This window comes from Microcaecilia unicolor, chromosome 2, assembly GCF_901765095.1.
Source record: "Microcaecilia unicolor chromosome 2, aMicUni1.1, whole genome shotgun sequence".
NCBI classification, from domain to species: Eukaryota; Metazoa; Chordata; class Amphibia; order Gymnophiona; family Siphonopidae; genus Microcaecilia; species Microcaecilia unicolor.
This window is the reverse complement of record NC_044032.1, coordinates 45,761,268-45,778,934: the sequence shown is the minus strand read 5'-3', so window position 1 is coordinate 45,778,934 and position 17,667 is coordinate 45,761,268. Positions and strand designations below refer to the sequence as shown.

The window sequence follows — 17,667 nt, the reverse complement described above, 5'->3', positions numbered from 1 at the left end:
ATTCTTCATTTTATAGTTACCCATCTCTGGACTAGCAGAGCATAAGTGAAGGGTAAAAACAGAAAAGCATATTGGCCTATAAGCCAGGATAAAAACACACACACACACACACACACACACACACACACACAATACGGGAAATTGTCTAACTGAATTTCTGTTGCACAGTTTGTCGGTTGGCATTTACTGAAAAGACATGATCTATCTTAGATTAAATAGAAAATCTCTCAAAATATTGTACTGCATTGATCATATCTGCACTTTCTTAAGTTGAGTTTGAGTGCATGCAGTATGTACATTTCCTTACTGTGTTTCTTCCTGTCTTGATCAGGGGATTACATGGCCATTTGTTTTGAGCCTGGAACCCCTCATCTGCAGCTTTATTGTTTTGTTTTGTTTGCAGGAATAGATACAAACAATCCCAATGCAGTGGTAATTGGACTAGCACCAGAACATTTTAACTACCAAACTATGAATAAGGCTTTCCGGTAAGTTGTATCCAAGCATCATATCTGTGGTGATAGGAAGGGCAAGTAATTTTACCTCCTTATTCTCCTGCTAGACCAGTTCAGACAAGTGGGTTGTTCTCCTCATCTTGATTTTCAGTGACATCATCGTTAGTATAAGGATTGGTGCACTCCTGGAGCTGTCCAGTATTCTCTGCCACCAGCAGATGGTCACAGTCTGGATAGGTGCAGTAGGAGTTTATTGGTATTCTGGCTCCCTACGGTGTGGTCCAACAATAACGATATCCACAGTAATATGATTGTGACAAAAAGACTCTTTTTATATATTGGAGGAAAAAGCCTCAAATAAACAGAAAACTCCTTCGTTGAATATATCAACATGAGGGAGATCCACTGAATCATCACGGGCAAAAAACCTCCTAATAAATAGAGCTTTTGCGCTTCCAAAAAGGCTTCTGTGCTCACAATAACTGTGTAATATTACTAAGCAGTTCAAGGAATATGCACTTATCTCAAAGAAAGTTTTCAGTTTTCAGTCGAGAACTAATACCTCCCACGGCCCGACTACAGGCCCAAGTTTCGATCCCTGCCTCAGGGTCCATGGTGTCAGACTGTAGAGATCTAAGAAAAAAGTACGTCACAATATCCTCTTCAATTTTAAAACAATAATGAAGGGTTAAGTGTTTTGCCCAAGGTGACAAAGAGCATCAGTAAGATTTGGCTTCTGTGGTTCTCTCTGTCTCTCTCAAGAAAACGTTTGTTCCAACAACCATCAAACTGCGCGCCCCTGAGTTCACTTCAGCCTATAAGTTAGCAATAAGTTGTACCATGCACCTTACTAGAAGCACACAAGTCAAATTCAGATTCCTAAATACAGCCCCACTGAAATTTGGAATGTTAATTTACTTGCTAGTTAGACAACACCATGATCAAAATATTGGAGTCCCTCTGAACCTAGGAAATGCTGCAGTAATTTTTGTTCACTAATTATTCACAAAGTAATTTAATTAATTTTTTGATTTCCATTTTGTCCAAGTGAAGTGATCATTCCTGTTTCAGGGGGCTCTGTCACTTATTCACAGGTTTTGATAAAAAAGTATGCCGGACAGAAAGATCTACCTGATCTCCTATGGTGCCATCTGGAAATCCTGTATCTGGGAGTACATCTGTAAAAACCAGAATCGACCTCTGGTGCAGTGTAATCTGTGTAATTCAGTAATTAGCTAGCATCAGAGCAACCATACTAATGGGTATAAAGTCAGCGAACTCTTTATTCCTTTATAGAAACTAGATGTTCAGATAAGATAAAGAAGACTACCAGTTCTCGTTTAACAGTTTTTCCCTAGTTATATCAAAAGAGGTATAATCTAAGCAAAATCAGAGTTACCTCTGCCTAATAACTGCTCTAGCTTCCTTCAAAGAATCCAAAGGATCCGAATGAAAAAAATAAGAAACAAAATAAGCACCGTCAAGCTAGATGCAAAGCAACGATAAAGGTGGCTATAAGAGAATATGAAAACTTGTCGCAGAGAGAAAACTTCATAGTAACACCTTTTTTAGGTACATCAGAAGCAGAAATCCTGTGAGGGAATCCGTGGGACTGTTTGCTCTTGAAGGAGCAAAAGGAATACTCAGGGAGGACAAGGCCATAGCAGAGAGACTGAATGAATTCTTTGCTTCAATCTTTACAGACAAAGGCGTAAGAGATCCACCTGTACCAGAAATGGTTTTCAAGGGTGACGAAGCGGAGGAACTGAAAGAAGTCTCAGTGAACCTGGAAAACGTACTGAGCCAAATCAACACGCGATAGTCACCTGGACCAGATGGTATACACCCCTGGGCACTGAAAGAACTCAAACATGAAATTGCTGATCTGCGCTTAGAGCCCCTTTTATAAAGCGGCGGTATGCCCAACGCGGGCTTACCGCTCGCTAAAAAGGAAGTACCGCTGGGCTACTGCAGCAGCCTGGTGGTATTTCCCACCCCCAGCACACCGTCACATCCAGCACTACACAAATATATTTATTTTTGTAGCACTGGTGTGTACCCGGTGGTAATCGGGCAGTGCCCACTTGCTGCTCGGTTACTGCTGGGTTAGCGCTGGAGCCCTTACCACCACCTCAATGGGTGGTGATAAGGGCTCCCCCCAAATGGCTGACCTATCTTTTACCAGCTGCCGTAAAAGGGGGCCTCGGCACGTGTCAAAAACATGCACTGTCGCCAGCGCAGTCTTTCTTTTGCTTCAGGTTGGTAAAAGGGGCCCTTAGTGATCTATAACCTGTTATTAAAATCGTCCTTAGTACCTGAAGATTGGAGGGTGGCAAATGTAACACCGATTTTCAAAAAGGGTTCCAGGGGTGATCCGGGAAATTACAGACCGGTAAGCCTGACTTCAGTGCCAGGCAAAATAGTGGAAACTATTATAAAGAATAAAATTACAGAACACGTGTATTAATGGGACAGAGTCAGAATAAGTTTAGCCTAGGGTAGTCTTGCCTCAATAATTCGCTTCATTTCTTTGAAGGCGTGAACAAACATGTGGCTAAAGGTGAGCTAGTTGATGTAGTGTATCTAGATTTCCAGAAAGCTTTTGACAAAGATCCTCATGAGAGGCTCCTAAGAAAATTAAAATGGGATAGGAGGCAATGTCCTTTTGTGGATTAGGAATTGGTTGTTGGACAGAAAATAAAGGTTAGGGTTAAATGGCCATTTTTCTCAATGGAGGAGGGTGAATAGTGGAGTGCTGCAGAGATCTGTACTGAGACCAGTGCTATTTAACATATTTATAAATGATCTGGAAATTGGAACGACGAGTGAGTTGATTAAATTTGCAGATTACACAAAAGTATTCAAAGTTGTCAAAACACATGTGGATTGTGAAAAATTGCAGTAAGACTGTGGGGAAACTGGAAGACTGGGCATCCAAATGGCAGATGAAATTTAATGTGGACAAATGCTGAACACTAATCCGAATCACAGTTACCTGATGGCTTTGGAATCAGCACTCAAGAAAAAGATATAGGTGTCATTGTAGACAATATGCTGAAATCTTCTGCTCAGTGTTTGGCAGCCAAAAAAGCAAACAGGGATGTAAAATAAGACCAACAATATTATAATGCCTCTGTATCACTCCATTGTGCAACCTCACCTTGAGTATTGCGTTCAGTTCTGGTTGCTGTATCTCAAAAAAAGATATAGCGGAATTAGAAAAGGGTCAAAGAAGAGCGACCAAAATGGTAAAGGGGATAGAACTCCTCCCACGTAAGGAAAGGCTAAAGAGGTTAGGGCTTTTCATCTTTGAAAAGAGACGGCTGAGGGGGTGTGTGATTGAGGTCTACAAAATCCTGAGTGGTGTAACAGGTAAAAGTGAATCGATTTTTCACTCTTTCAAAAAGTACAAGGACCATGGGACATTCAATGATCTTACATGGTGATACTTTTAAACCAAATAGTTGGAAATATTTTTTTACTCAAATATTTTTTCACTCAAACACGCTGAAACTCATTGATGGAGGATGTGGTAATGGCGGTTAGCATATCTAGGTTTAAAAAAAAAGGTTTGGACAGGTTCCTGGAGTAAGAGTCCATAGTCTGCTATTGAGATGGACATGGGGAAAGCCACTGTTTGCCCCAGGGTTGGTAGCATGGAATGTTGCTACTATTAGGTTTCTGCCAGGTACTTGTGATCTGGATTGGCAACTGTTGGAAGCAGGATACTGGGCTTGATGGATCATTGGTCTGACCCAGTATGGCTATTCTTGTGTTCTTGGCTCTCAGACTAGATATAATATGACTTTTCCTGTTGAATTTCAACTTTACTTCAGCATTTCCAAACTCTATCCAACTTTTCTACAACAGGCTTACAGCATTATGTACCTTTACAGAAAAAGAAACCCACCGCTTTATAAAATTACTTTTGGAACTGAACATGTGGCTTGCACTCTACTGTACAAAGGGCTGGGATTTGAATCCTAGTTCAGATCTTCCACTCCCTGGGTTTGGTTGGGGATACGTCTGTGAGTGTACCAGTGTGGGGGAAGAAGGACATAGAATCAGTGGCATGGTGAGGCTGTCGGAGGTTCTGGTAGTTGGGGGGAGGGGGTGGTGGTTCCAGTAATGGAGACTTGGAGAGAATCTATTAGCAGCCTTGAAAGTGGTAAGAGACTGTCAGCCACCCTGGGAGTAAGAAGAAGCCAGCAGCAGTCTTGGCAGTGGGCAGAGGTCATCAGTGAGCCCAGATATGGGGAGAGGTTATCAGTGGTCCACTGACTCAGCAGAGGCCAGACTTAGAAGCCCAGTGAGAGAGAGAGATCAGTAAGGGCTATGGAAGGGAATTATTCAGCTAGGCATACTCTTTCTCCTGATTCTGCAACCAGAGGCCAATTCTATAATAAGTGCCAAAAATAAGTTTTAGCCATCCACAACCTACATTTGTATTTATTCATTTTATTTATGACATTTATATCCCGTTTTAGCCCAAGCAGAACTCAGGTTCAGTGTGGCTTACATAACAATTAGAAAAGCATGAACATGACTACAGTCAGCACAGTCAGAAATTTCCCTTGGTCCAATGAAGTTCAATTAAAGAATAAGGCAACTTTTCTTATCAAACTCTGATTCAACATTTGTAAATTCTCAAGCAGAAGAAAGGGGGTGTTGATGCCCCTGTATAAGCCGTTGGTGAGGCCCCACCTGGAGTATTGTGTTCAGTTTTGGAGGCCGTACCTTGCGAAGGATGTAAAAAGAATTGAAGCGGTTCAAAGAAAAGCTACGAGAAAGGCAAGGGATTTGCGTTACAAGACGTATGAGGAGAGACTTGATGACCTGAACATGTATACTCTGGAAGAAAGGAGAAACAGTGGTGATATGATACAGACGTTCAAATATTTGAAAAGTATTAATCCGCAAACGAACCTTTTCCGGAGATGCGAAGAACATGAAATGAGATTGAAGGGGGGCAGACTCAAGAAAAATGTCAGGAAGTATTTTTTCATGGAGAGAGTAGTGGATGCTTGGAATGCCGTCCCGCGGGAGGTGGTGGAAATGAAAACGGTAACAGAATTCAAGCACGCGTGTGATAAACATAAAGGAATCCTGTTCAGAAGGAAGGGATCCTAAGGAGCTTAGCCGAGATTGGGTGGCAGAGCCGGTGGTGGGAGGCGGGGCTGGTGGTTGGGAGGCAGGGATAGTGCTGGGCAGACTTACACGGTCTGTGCCCTGAAAAGGACGGGTACAAATCAAGGTAAGGTATACACAAAAAGTAGCACATATGAGTTTATCTTGTTGAGCAGACTGGATGGACCATGCAGGTCTTTTTCTGCCGTCATCTACTATGTTACTATGTTCTCATTTCTTTAAAACTCCCCCATGTGTTCTATTTCTCCTACCAATAGGGAAGTTAGGATGATGGCTTTTCGTAAGGCAATTGACAGAATAACCATTAACCTGAATGGGTAACAGGCTCTGGCACCAAGACTAATACTGTTTGATTTTCCTAGGGTGGGTGTGTAACTTATCTGATATTTCTTATCATTAGATGGCACGATAAGATAAAATGATTCGTCTATAAAGGAGTTTCAAATCTGAGTAAGTCCTTCCACAGCCTGTAAAAGGAGATGTAGAGGCCAACTCCATACTCAACTGCTTTTATGATTCTCGGCCGTTCATAGTCAGACTTTCATGTCAGAATTGCTTTTTCTACCCTCTATGTCACTGCACAAATTATTCAGCTCTGGATTTTATCTCCTTTCTTCTGACACTGTTGGATAGCTACCACTCCTGAGTCTAGATACAGATCAGCACAGAGAGCACCTGTCACTTTCCCCAAGCAGCAGCTGAGCCATAGCAGCAATCCTAGAGTTATAGAAAACTAGCTACACAAGCCAAACTAAAGGCTTTCTACAAGGATAAACCACCTAGGTGATAGGCAGTGTATAAATGTTTAAAATAAATAAATGACATTTTAACCAGTTCAAACTAAACCAGGCTGTGTCAGTTTTACATCCGTGCATTCATGGAGATAGGGTACAGCTTTTCTTACAAAGGTCAGGACTGCATTTTGTTGTATACTGTGGGGCAAAGCTTTAACTGGTTTAGCCAGGGCTGGCCCATCCAGTAGGCAGGACTAGGCAGTTGCCTAGGGCATGCTTGTTCCAAGTTCAGTCCTTAAGGGCTACAAACAGACCAGGTTTCAGGATATCTCTATGAATATGCATGAGAGAGATCTGTATACAATAGATAAGCGGGCATGCAAATCATTCTCATGCATATTCATTAGGAATATCCTGAAAACCTGGTCTACTGCCAGCCCTCGAGGACTAAGAACATAGTAAGAACATAAGGGTTGCCATACTGGGACAGAGCGAAGGTCTATCAAGCCCAACATCCTGGTTCTAATAATAGCCAATCCAGGTTACAAGTACCTGGCAAGATCCCAGTACAATACATTTTATGCTGCTTATCCTAGAAATAAGCAGTGCATTTTATTATTAAATTATTTTTTAAACCCTGCTAAACTAACTGCTTTTACCACATTCTCTGGCAACATATTCCACAGTTTAATTACACGTTGGGTGAAGAAATATTTAAGTGTAAACAAGCGATTCACGTCTACCCGTTCCACTCCTCTCATTATTTTATAGATCTCTATCATACGCCCCTCAGCCATCTTGTCTCCAAGCTGAAGAACCCTAGCCATTTTAGCCTTTCCTCATAGAGAAGTCATCCCATCCTCTTTATCATTTCTGTCGCCCTTCTCTGTACCTTTTCTAATTCCACTGTATCTTTTTTGAGATGCGGTGACCAGAATTGCACACAATATTTGAGGTGTGGTTGCACCATGGAGCGACACAAAGTCATTATAATGTCCTCATTTTCTAATAATACCTAACATTCTATTTGCTTTCTTATCCGCCACTGCACACAAGTCTAAGGGAACAGTTTGGGGGGGGGAGGGGGGGACGACAAAGAACCACTGTAGTCAAACCAAAACAATAAATCCTGACAACCACACAAAGTGAAAAAACAAAAGGAAGGGGTAGTGCTAGCAGGTCCAAAGGGTCTGAAGGATAATTATGGGTGATGGAGCATAAAGCTGAAGGCTTGTCTAGGACACCTAAATACCCTTACACTAGCCCTGTCCCTGATGACCTGGAGCCATCTGCCCATCTTATTTTACAAGTTGACCAAAACATCTGTAATAAATATTAGAAGAAAATCATGAGTAAGCGTGAAAATTCACTGCATACACTGGCTTTTAATCAGACAGACATAAAAAGAACCCTGTGGTAATTTTCATACATATATATCCTATTACTAGGTTTTGATTTTCCATTTCCACATTTACCTTATGTTTGGTTATTTTACTATTGGTATACTGTTAACAAAAGTGTAAGTTTAATGTTAAACTGTTAACTGCTGTACAGCACCTTGGATGAATCTCATCAAGACAATGAATATTTATATTTATACTCTCTCTCTCTCTTTCTACACTCACACACAACATGTCTAGTTGGGTCATCTATAATGCATGTCTTCCCTTCACTTTGGTAAAAGGCAGTGTGAGGCATAGTGAGAAACCTCATACTCAGTTTATAATCAGGAGTAAAATACACAAAAGCTAAGGTAACATCAGGGCTATAAAGTCCATCAAGGGATACAGGTGAAATTCACAAGAGTAAGGCTGAGGCCTATCCGCAACACCACAAGGAGCTCTGAAGGGAATATACAGTATTGTTCTAATGTAATCTGCTTAGTTTAGGCAGAATATAAAAGTGAGTGAATAAATACACCTGATGGGGCTGTTCAGTACTTAGGTCAGGTTTCATATTCTTTAAGTACTTGTACCCATCTGAAGGGCAGTTCTAGAAACTAAGCACCTGCATTTACGCATCCTTGTGCATTTAAATGGATAGAATACCAGCACTTACGTTCGTAAGTGTACACCTACCTGCTAAAGCAGGCTTGTCCACCCTGTGGCCCGTTGGACAGAACCCGGCCCACCAAGTGCTTTTTTCCTGCCCTCAGAAATTTAGCAGTTCTCGTGTTGCTTGCAGTGGGATTCCTGCTTCCCCACCACCACTCAGCTTTCTGTAAGCATGAGCCATGAGACTTGAAACCATGAGACCAACCCAAACCTCCGGCGCTGCGTGGCTGTAGTTTGCAGAGAGCCAAGTCATGGTAGGGAAGCAGGAGCCCAGTGGTTTCCTCTGCAGCTGAAGCCAGGTGAGGGAAAAGAAAGTGAATGAAGGCTGGAGGGGTTACATGAGCAAAAGAGATGGGATAAAGGCTGTGGGGGGAGGGGGTTGCATGAGCGAGAGAGACTGGGTAAAGGCTGGGGGGGTTACATGAGCGAGAGAGACTGGGTAAAGGTTGGGAGAGGGTTATATGAGCAAGAGAGACTGGGTAAAGGCTGGGGGGGGGGGGGGGGTTACATGAGCCAGAGTGAGAATGGGTGAAGACCGGGGGGGGGGGGGGGGGGGGGGGGGTGGAATGATGGACCATCATATTTTGCCACTATTTGACAAAACATGCAGCAATATGTGACGGGGTAGTAGAAGTCAGTTATTGTTGGTGAGGGGAGAGGGTTATTATAGCTGCTCATTGTTATTAATGTTTTCTATTTGTAATTTACACACAACAGATTCACTGCATATTGTCCTTCAAGTGCAGTTAGTACTGATAATGAAAACAAGAGAACACTTATCTCAATGAACCACCTTTGAGATATAGAGTGAGCATCAAAGTCGTTTCCTTAAATTCTCCTCGCCTCGGGCCAACGATGGCCACCGTTTCACATAGCTGCTTCAGAGTCCTGAGTGGCGGGATCTTTCTGAGAAACGAAAAACAACAGTCACTGATTATACTTCATAAGACACACTCCATATAACGCTCAGAAGTCAAACTTGCAGACTAGTACTTTCACAGACAATGATCTCAGTCCTCCAAGCATAGCATATTAACGATCAGTCTTCAAAATGGCCTCCATTTTAAGATCTCATGATCTTTCAGCAGGATTCCAGGCCAGATTATCAAAATGGCATCATGAGATCTTTTAATGGGGGCCATTTTGAGGACTGTTATTTCTCCTTTAGTTAGAACCACTTTTGTGTATGATTCGGGCAAATAATGAAATACGTGGTGTGCACCTTCAGGACCACACATTAACTGCCTCATAATCGAAAGTGAAAGACGCCCATATTTTGACCCAAATCGGGAGATGGGCGTCTTTCTCGCATGGGTGCCCAAATCGGTATAATTGAAAGCCGATTTTGGTCATCTTCAACTGCACTCCGTCACGGGAACAAATAAAGTCGACTGGGGCGTGTCGGAGGTGTGGTGAAGGCGGAACTGGGGGTGGTTATCAGCCGAACAGAGATGGGTGCGCTCGGGCGATAATCGAAAAAAGAAAGGTGTTTTTAGCGAGAATGTAGGTCACTTTTTTTGGACCCTTTTTTTATCACGAACAGGTCCCAAAAAAGTGCCCTAAATGACCAGATGACCACCGGAGGGAATTGGGGATGATCTCCCCTGACTCCCCCAGTGGTCACTAACCCCCTAACACCAAAAAACAAGAACGTAAAAAAACTTTTTTTTGTCCAGCCTGTATGGCAGCCTCAAATGTCATCCCCAGCTCCATCACAGCAGTATGCAGGTCCCTGGAGCAGTTGTTAGTGGGTGCAGTGGACTTCAGGCAGGTGGACCCTGGCCCATCCCCACCTACCTGTTACACTTGTGGTGGTAAATGGGAGCCCTCTAAACCCCCCCCACAAAACCCACTGTACCCACATGTAGGTGCCCTCCTTCACCATTAAGTGCTATGGTAATGGTGATGAGTTGTGGGGAGTGGGTGTTGGGGGGGGGGGGGGGATATGGGAGGGCTCAGCACCCAAGGGAAGGGAGCTATGCACCTGGGAAGGTAATTTAATGTTTTTTTTCTATTTTTTAAAAGTGCCCCCTAGTGTGCCCGGTTGGTGTCCTGGCATGTGAAGGGGACCAATGCACTACAAATCCTGGCCCCTCCCACGACCCAAAGCCTTGGATTTGTTTGTTTTTGAGCTGGGGCGCTTCGGTTTCGATTATCGCTGAAAAACAAAAATGCCCAGCTCAAAAAACGCCCACATCCAATGCATTTGCCTGACACAACCTGTATTTTCAAAACTAAAGATAGACGGCCATCTTTTTTGAAAATATGGTTCGGCCCGCCCCTTCACAGACCCATTCTCTGAGATGGACGTCCTTACACATGGGCGTTCGCGTTCGATTATGCCCCGCCACAGGTGTTAGCCTACACAGGTGATGTCATTTTAATTTTGGATGATCCACATCATTCTCTTTCAAATCTCCTCCAGACTACTGAATGTTATGGGGTAATTTCTGGATTTCAATTTAACTTGTCTAAATCATTAGCACTTCCATTAACTTTAGATACCCAACTTAACTGGCGAGGGCACTTCCCCTTCCAGTGGGTTTCTTGGCAAATTAAATATCTAGGGGTATATATCTCGGATGATATGTCTAAGCTGTATGACAAGAATGTTCCAGCATTCTATAACATGGCTCTTAAATGTGATGGAACATACTTTGAAGATAGGCATACACATGGGTAGAGTCTAGGTGGGGAGTGGGCAGGGTGCACAGTTACATATGTAAATTATAGAATGATCAAAAATGCATTAAAATTGTAGCAATCTAGGCTAGAGAATGACTTGGGGACAAAGTTTGTCCCCGTAGGTTCTGTCTCCGTCCTCACCCCATCCCCGCAGGTTCTGTCTCCGTCCCCACCCCATCCCCGCATGTTCTGTCTCCGTCCCCGTAGGCCCTGTCTCTGTTCCGGTACCGTCCCCGTGGGCTCCGTCCTTATCTGCAGAAGCCTCAAACACTTATGATTTCATATTTAAATCTTTTTATTAAAGTATAAAAAGAATAATATGCAGTGAATCTGTTGTGTGTAAATTACAAATAGAAAACATTAATAACATTGAGCAGCTATAATAACCCTCTCCCCTTCCAACTCAACAATAACTGACTTCTACTACCCCTAAAAATATTTTTATTTATTTTTGGGAGGGGGCAGAGTGTGGTCATTCCTGTGCTAAACAGCGCGTCCACATTAGTATTCGCTAACTGGTTAGCACAGGAATACCACGTGAATTTTTACCCCTTACAAAATGGGTGGCAATAAGTGCTTACCAGTGGCGTAGCCAGTATGGGGCCACGGGGGCCTGGGCCCCCGTAGATTTGCACCTGGACCCCCTACCGCCGCCCTGCCCAACCCCCCTCCCGCCGCCGACCCGCTGTTGCCTACCTTTACTGGCGGGGGACCCCAGTCCCCGCCAGCCGAGCTCCTCTTCGTCCCAATCCCATGCAAGGCTTCGTGCAGGACGTCAGACTCACAGAAACAGAATGAAGGTCAAAGTTGGTGGCGAGGGGGTTCGGCAATGGCGGGGGGTCAGCAATGGCGGGGGGTGGTCAGCGGCGCCGGGGGGGGGGGCTAAAATGTGGCCATGTGCTAATGGCAACATTAGCGTATGGCTGTTAATACAAAGAATAGAAAATCGGCCATTTTACAGCTGCAGTAAGCATGGAACAAACCCCATATAAGGGTGCGCTAAAGCCACTTTTTGCCACAGCTTAGTAAAAGGAATCCCCAACATTAGGAACATATTTACATCAACTTTGGAGCAGGGGTAAAATTGTGCATGTCAAATTGCATGTTTTTGGGCTGGTTCTAAGAGCCTGTTTTTATAAATGTACATACAGTGGTGGAAATAAGTATTTGATCCCTTGCTGATTTTGTAAGTTTGCCCACTGACAAAGACATGAGCAGCCCATAATTGAAGGGTAGGTTATTGGTAACAGTGAGAGATAGCACATCACAAATTAAATCCGGAAAATCACATTGTGGAAAGTATATGAATTTATTTGCATTCTGCAGAGGGAAATAAGTATTTGATCCCCCACCAACCAGTAAGAGATCTGGCCCCTACAGACCAGGTAGATGCTCCAAATCAACTCATTACCTGCATGACAGACAGCTGTCAGCAATGGTCACCTGTATGAAAGACACCTGTCCACAGACTCAGTGAATCAGTCAGACTCTAACCTCTACAAAATGGCCAAGAGCAAGGAGCTGTCTAAGGATGTCAGGGACAAGATCATACACCTGCACAAGGCTGGAATGGGCTACAAAACCATCAGTAGGACGCTGGGCGAGAAGGAGACAACTGTTGGTGCCATAGTAAGAAAATGGAAGAAGTACAAAATGACTGTCAATCGACAAAGATCTGGGGCTCCACGCAAAATCTCACCTCGTGGGGTATCCTTGATCATGAGGAAGGTTAGAAATCAGCCTACAACTACAAGGGGGGAACTTGTCAATGATCTCAAGGCAGCTGGGACCACTGTCACCACGAAAACCATTGGTAACACATTACGACATAACGGATTGCAATCCTGCAGTGCCCGCAAGGTCCCCCTGCTCCGGAAGGCACATGTGACGGCCCGTCTGAAGTTTGCCAGTGAACACCTGGATGATGCCGAGAGTGATTGGGAGAAGGTGCTGTGGTCAGATGAGACAAAAATTGAGCTCTTTGGCATGAACTCAACTCGCCGTGTTTGGAGGAAGAGAAATGCTGCCTATGACCCAAAGAACACCGTCCCCACTGTCAAGCATGGAGGTGGAAATGTTATGTTTTGGGGATGTTTCTCTGCTAAGGGCACAGGACTACTTCACCGCATCAATGGGAGAATGGATGGGGCCATGTACCGTACAATTCTGAGTGACAACCTCCTTCCCTCCGCCAGGGCCTTAAAAATGGGTCGTGGCTGGGTCTTCCAGCACGACAATGACCCAAAACATACAGCCAAGGCAACAAAGGAGTGGCTCAGGAAGAAGCACATTAGGGTCATGGAGTGGCCTAGCCAGTCACCAGACCTTAATCCCATTGAAAACTTATGGAGGGAGCTGAAGCTGCGAGTTGCCAAGCGACAGCCCAGAACTCTTAATGATTTAGAGATGATCTGCAAAGAGGAGTGGACCAAAATTCCTCCTGACATGTGTGCAAACCTCATCATCAACTACAGAAGACGTCTGACCGCTGTGCTTGCCAACAAGGGTTTTGCCACCAAGTATTAGGTCTTGTTTGCCAGAGGGATTAAATACTTATTTCCCTCTGCAGAATGCAAATAAATTCATATACTTTCCACAATGTGATTTTCCGGATTTAATTTGTGATGTGCTATCTCTCACTGTTACCAATAACCTACCCTTCAATTATGGGCTGCTCATGTCTTTGTCAGTGGGCAAACTTACAAAATCAGCAAGGGATCAAATACTTATTTCCACCACTGTAGGTGCCTAGGTTGCCTTTATAAAATAGGTACCTTCTTGGGATTTAAGCAGAAGCGTCTGTTTTAAAATGAACCCCCACAGTGTTTTGGCCCACTTCCAAGCCTAATAGCATGTAGTGAATTTCAAGGGCACAGATTATACTCCTGGCCTTGGTTACATTTTTACCTCTTGTAATAAAGTCCTTATGCTTCTTAGGTGAGGAACATGCTGATAAGAAGAGGATATGCTTTTTCTGTCAGTACATCACTCTTTATTGCTACCATCTTCAAGGATTTTATTGCAGTAAAGTGAACAAAACTGGGAGGGATTTGTAGCTATTGTCATTCAGTGCATGGTAGTACCAGGAAGATTTTTCCAGGCGATTCCGACATCCATTTACTTCCTTTTATGCCATATATAGTTAGCTGAGTTAGATGTTTCCAAACTGTTCCTAACTTGAATGCTCTTAAGTATTGTGAAAGAGTCACAGAATTATATTGTTCCAAATGATTAACAAAGGTGTACTAGGCTTTTCTCCTGTTTTATATCTATGGGAAAAAATGCTTTGATGCATATAGCTAGAAGTGGAAATGGCATCATATCTCGGGTCCATCTGGATTTAGATTTATTTTTGAATACTCAAACTGAGTTACATTCAGATACAATAGGTGCTTCCCGTCCCAGAGGGCTTAGAATCTATCAAGTCAGTGTTCAAATGCCACATTTATATTATTTAACATTTATATTATTTACATATATTCAGTGCCACTATCTGCAGAAATGGCAGTGACCATTGCTAACTCTCTAGATAGTGATTGAAATTCGGCCACTATCTGGATAGCTGTGCAGTTTAAGTGAGAACAGTCTTTATTTATTTATTTATTTGGATTTTGCTCACACTTTTTTCTGTAGTAGCTCGTTCAGGTACACTGGGTATTTCCCTGTCCCTGGAGGGCTCACAGTCTAAAGGATCCTTTTACTAAGGTGCACTGAAAAATGGCCTGCGCTGGTGTAGACGCGTGTATTGGACATGTGTAGGTACATTTTTCAGCACATCTGGAAAAAAGGCCTTTTTTTTTTTTTTTTGGCACATGTCCATTTTGGGCCTGAGACCTTATCACCACCCATTGACTTAGCGGTAAAGTCTCACGCGTTAAGCGAGCGGTAATCAGCACATGTACACTGCTGATCACTGCTCAGTTAGTGCAGCGTGCCAGAAATTTTCTGGCGTGCTTAGGGGACGCTCGTAAAAACTGAAATTACAACCCGGGCCACGCGGTAGCTCCAAATTGGCGCACGTAGGTGCCTACGCAGCTTAGTAAAAGGGCCTCTCAGTTTGTACCTGAAGCAATGGAGAGTTAAGTGGCTTGCCCAAGATCACAAGGAGTAACAGTGAAATTTGAACCTGGCACCATTCAGATGGTGCATCTGAATATTGGCATATAGGGCATTTATCCACATAGTGGCTGCTGTTATGTAGCTAAGTGCTTTATTTATTTATTTATAGCATTTATATCCCACAATATTCCCACCCACGGGCAGGCTCAATGTGGCGTACAGTAGTTCATAAAGCAAACAATAGGTCAACAAGCATTAATCAATATCTTAAAAGGGAAGAGAAATAACAGAGGAGGGAAAGGATAGAGGATGGCAATGTGTCACTATGTTGGCCGGAGTTCAGAAGGATGTGATGCCAGGTGGATTCGTAGCGTATGCTCTACCAAAAAGGAAGGTCTTGAGTCGCTTCTTGAAGGTTGGGTGATCACAAGTAAATTTGACCATTTGAAGCAGCCCATTCCACAGTTGAGTGCTGAGATAGGAGAAGGGGGATGTCCAGCCCTAAATTTAAAGCTAAGGTGATGGAGAGTGAAGTGATTTGCCTAAGGTGTGATTGTAGACAGTATTCTGAAATCTTCTGCCCAGTGTGCGGCAGCTGCTAAAAAGCAGACAGGATACTAGGATTTATTAGGAAAGGGATGGAATTCTTCCTATATGAGGAAAGGCTAAAGAGGTTAGGGCTGTTCATCTTGGAAAACAGAAAGGTGAGGAGGGATATGATTGATGTCTTCAAAATCCTGAGTGGTATAGAACTAGTAGAAGTGAATCAATTTCTTTTACTGTTTCAAAAAGTGCAAAGACTAGGGGACACTGAATGAAGTTATATGTAAATTCTTTTAAAACAAATAGGAGGAAATATTTTTTCACTCAAAGAATAGTTAAGATCAGGAACTCTTTGCCGGAGGATGTGGTAACAGCGGTTAATGTATCTTGGTTTAAAAAAGGTTTGGATAAGTTCCTGGAGGAAAAGTCCATAGTCTGTTATTGAGAAAGAAAAGGAGGAAGCCACTGCGTGCCCCAGAATTGCTACTAATTGAGTTTCTCCCAGGTACTTGTGACCTCGATTGGCCACTGTTGGAAGCAGGAAACTTGTCTAGATGGACCATTGGGCTGACCCAGTATGGCTATTCTTATATTCTTATCTCAGAAGAAATGGGATTTCAGTCCTCGCTTTCCTGGTTCGGTTCATAGTGTTCTGTTGTAACTGCACCTGCACTCTGTTTATATTTTATATTCACTCATAATTCTATAACAAGACGCCTACTATAGGCACTGGCTATGGTGCCTATTTTAAGCCTAGTATATGAAGAAAAGAAGATGTAAATGGCCAAAAAGGTGAGTACATTGGAGCACTATCACTTATTCCAGCCCTATAACAGGAGTAAATGGCTGTGCATAGATGTTAGTACATAAATATTGCCATACTGGGAAAGACCAAAGGTCCATCAAGCCCAGCATCCTGTTTCCAACAGTGGCCAATCCAGGTCACAAATGCCTGGCAAGATCCAAAAAAAGTACAAATAGAAATAGTGGATTTTCCCCAAGTCCATTTAATAATGGTCTATGGACTTTTTTTTTTAGGAAGCCGTCCAAACCTTTTTTAAACTCTGCTAAGCTAACCGCCTTTACCACATTCTCTGGCAACGAATTCCAGAGTTTAATTACACGTTGAGTGAAGAAAAATTTTCTCCGATTCGTTTTAAATTTACTTACATTGTAGCTTCATCGCATGCCCCCTAGTCCTAGTATTTTTGGAAAGTGTAAACAGACGCTTCACATCTACCCGTTCCACTCCACTCATTATTTTGTAGACCTCTATCATATCTCCCCTCAGCCGTCTTTTCTCCAAGTTGAAGAGCCCTAGCCGCTTTAGCCTTTCCTCATAGGGAAGTCGTCCTATCCCCTTTATCATTTTCGTTGCCCTTCTCTGCACCTTTTCTAATTCCACTATATCTTTTTTGAGATACAGCGACCAGAATTGAACACAATATTCGAGGTCCGATCGCACCATGGAACAATACAAGGGCATTATAACATCCTCTTTTTTGTTTTTCATTCCTTTCCTAATAATACCTAACATTCTATTTGCTTTCTTAGCCGCAGCAGCACACTGAGCAGAAGGTTTCAACATATCAACAACGACACCTAGATCCCTTTCTTGGTCTGTGACTCCTAACGTGGAACCTTGCATGACATAGCTATAATTTGGGTTCCTCTTTCCCACATGCGTCACTTTGCACTTGCTCACATTAAACGTCATCTGCCATTTAGACACCCAGTCTTCCAGCCTCGTGAGTTCCTCTTGTAATTTTTCACAATCCTCCCACGATTTAACGACTTTGAATAACTTTCAGGCTTATTTTTGAAAGAGAAGGCCGCCCATCTGTCAACACAAATTGGAAGATGGGCGTCCTTCTCACACGGTCGCCCAAATCGTCATAATCGAAAGCAGATTTTGGGCGTCCTCAACTGCTTTCCGTCGCGGGGATGACCAAAGTTCAAGGGGGCCTGTCGGAAGCATAGCGAAGTCGG

At 43.2% G+C, this 17,667-nt stretch overlaps 1 protein-coding gene across 1 annotated transcript in view; it reads left to right on the top strand.

The window, feature by feature from the left end:
- The window catches only part of LOC115462861 (haloacid dehalogenase-like hydrolase domain-containing protein 2), a 61,769-nt gene that overhangs the window by 26,360 nt on the left and 17,742 nt on the right, over positions 1 to 17,667 (top strand). The window contains exon 4 of the mRNA XM_030192915.1: positions 404 to 488. Within this exon, the coding sequence (XP_030048775.1) occupies positions 404 to 488 (85 nt within the window). The remainder of the gene's footprint in view (positions 1 to 403; positions 489 to 17,667) is intronic.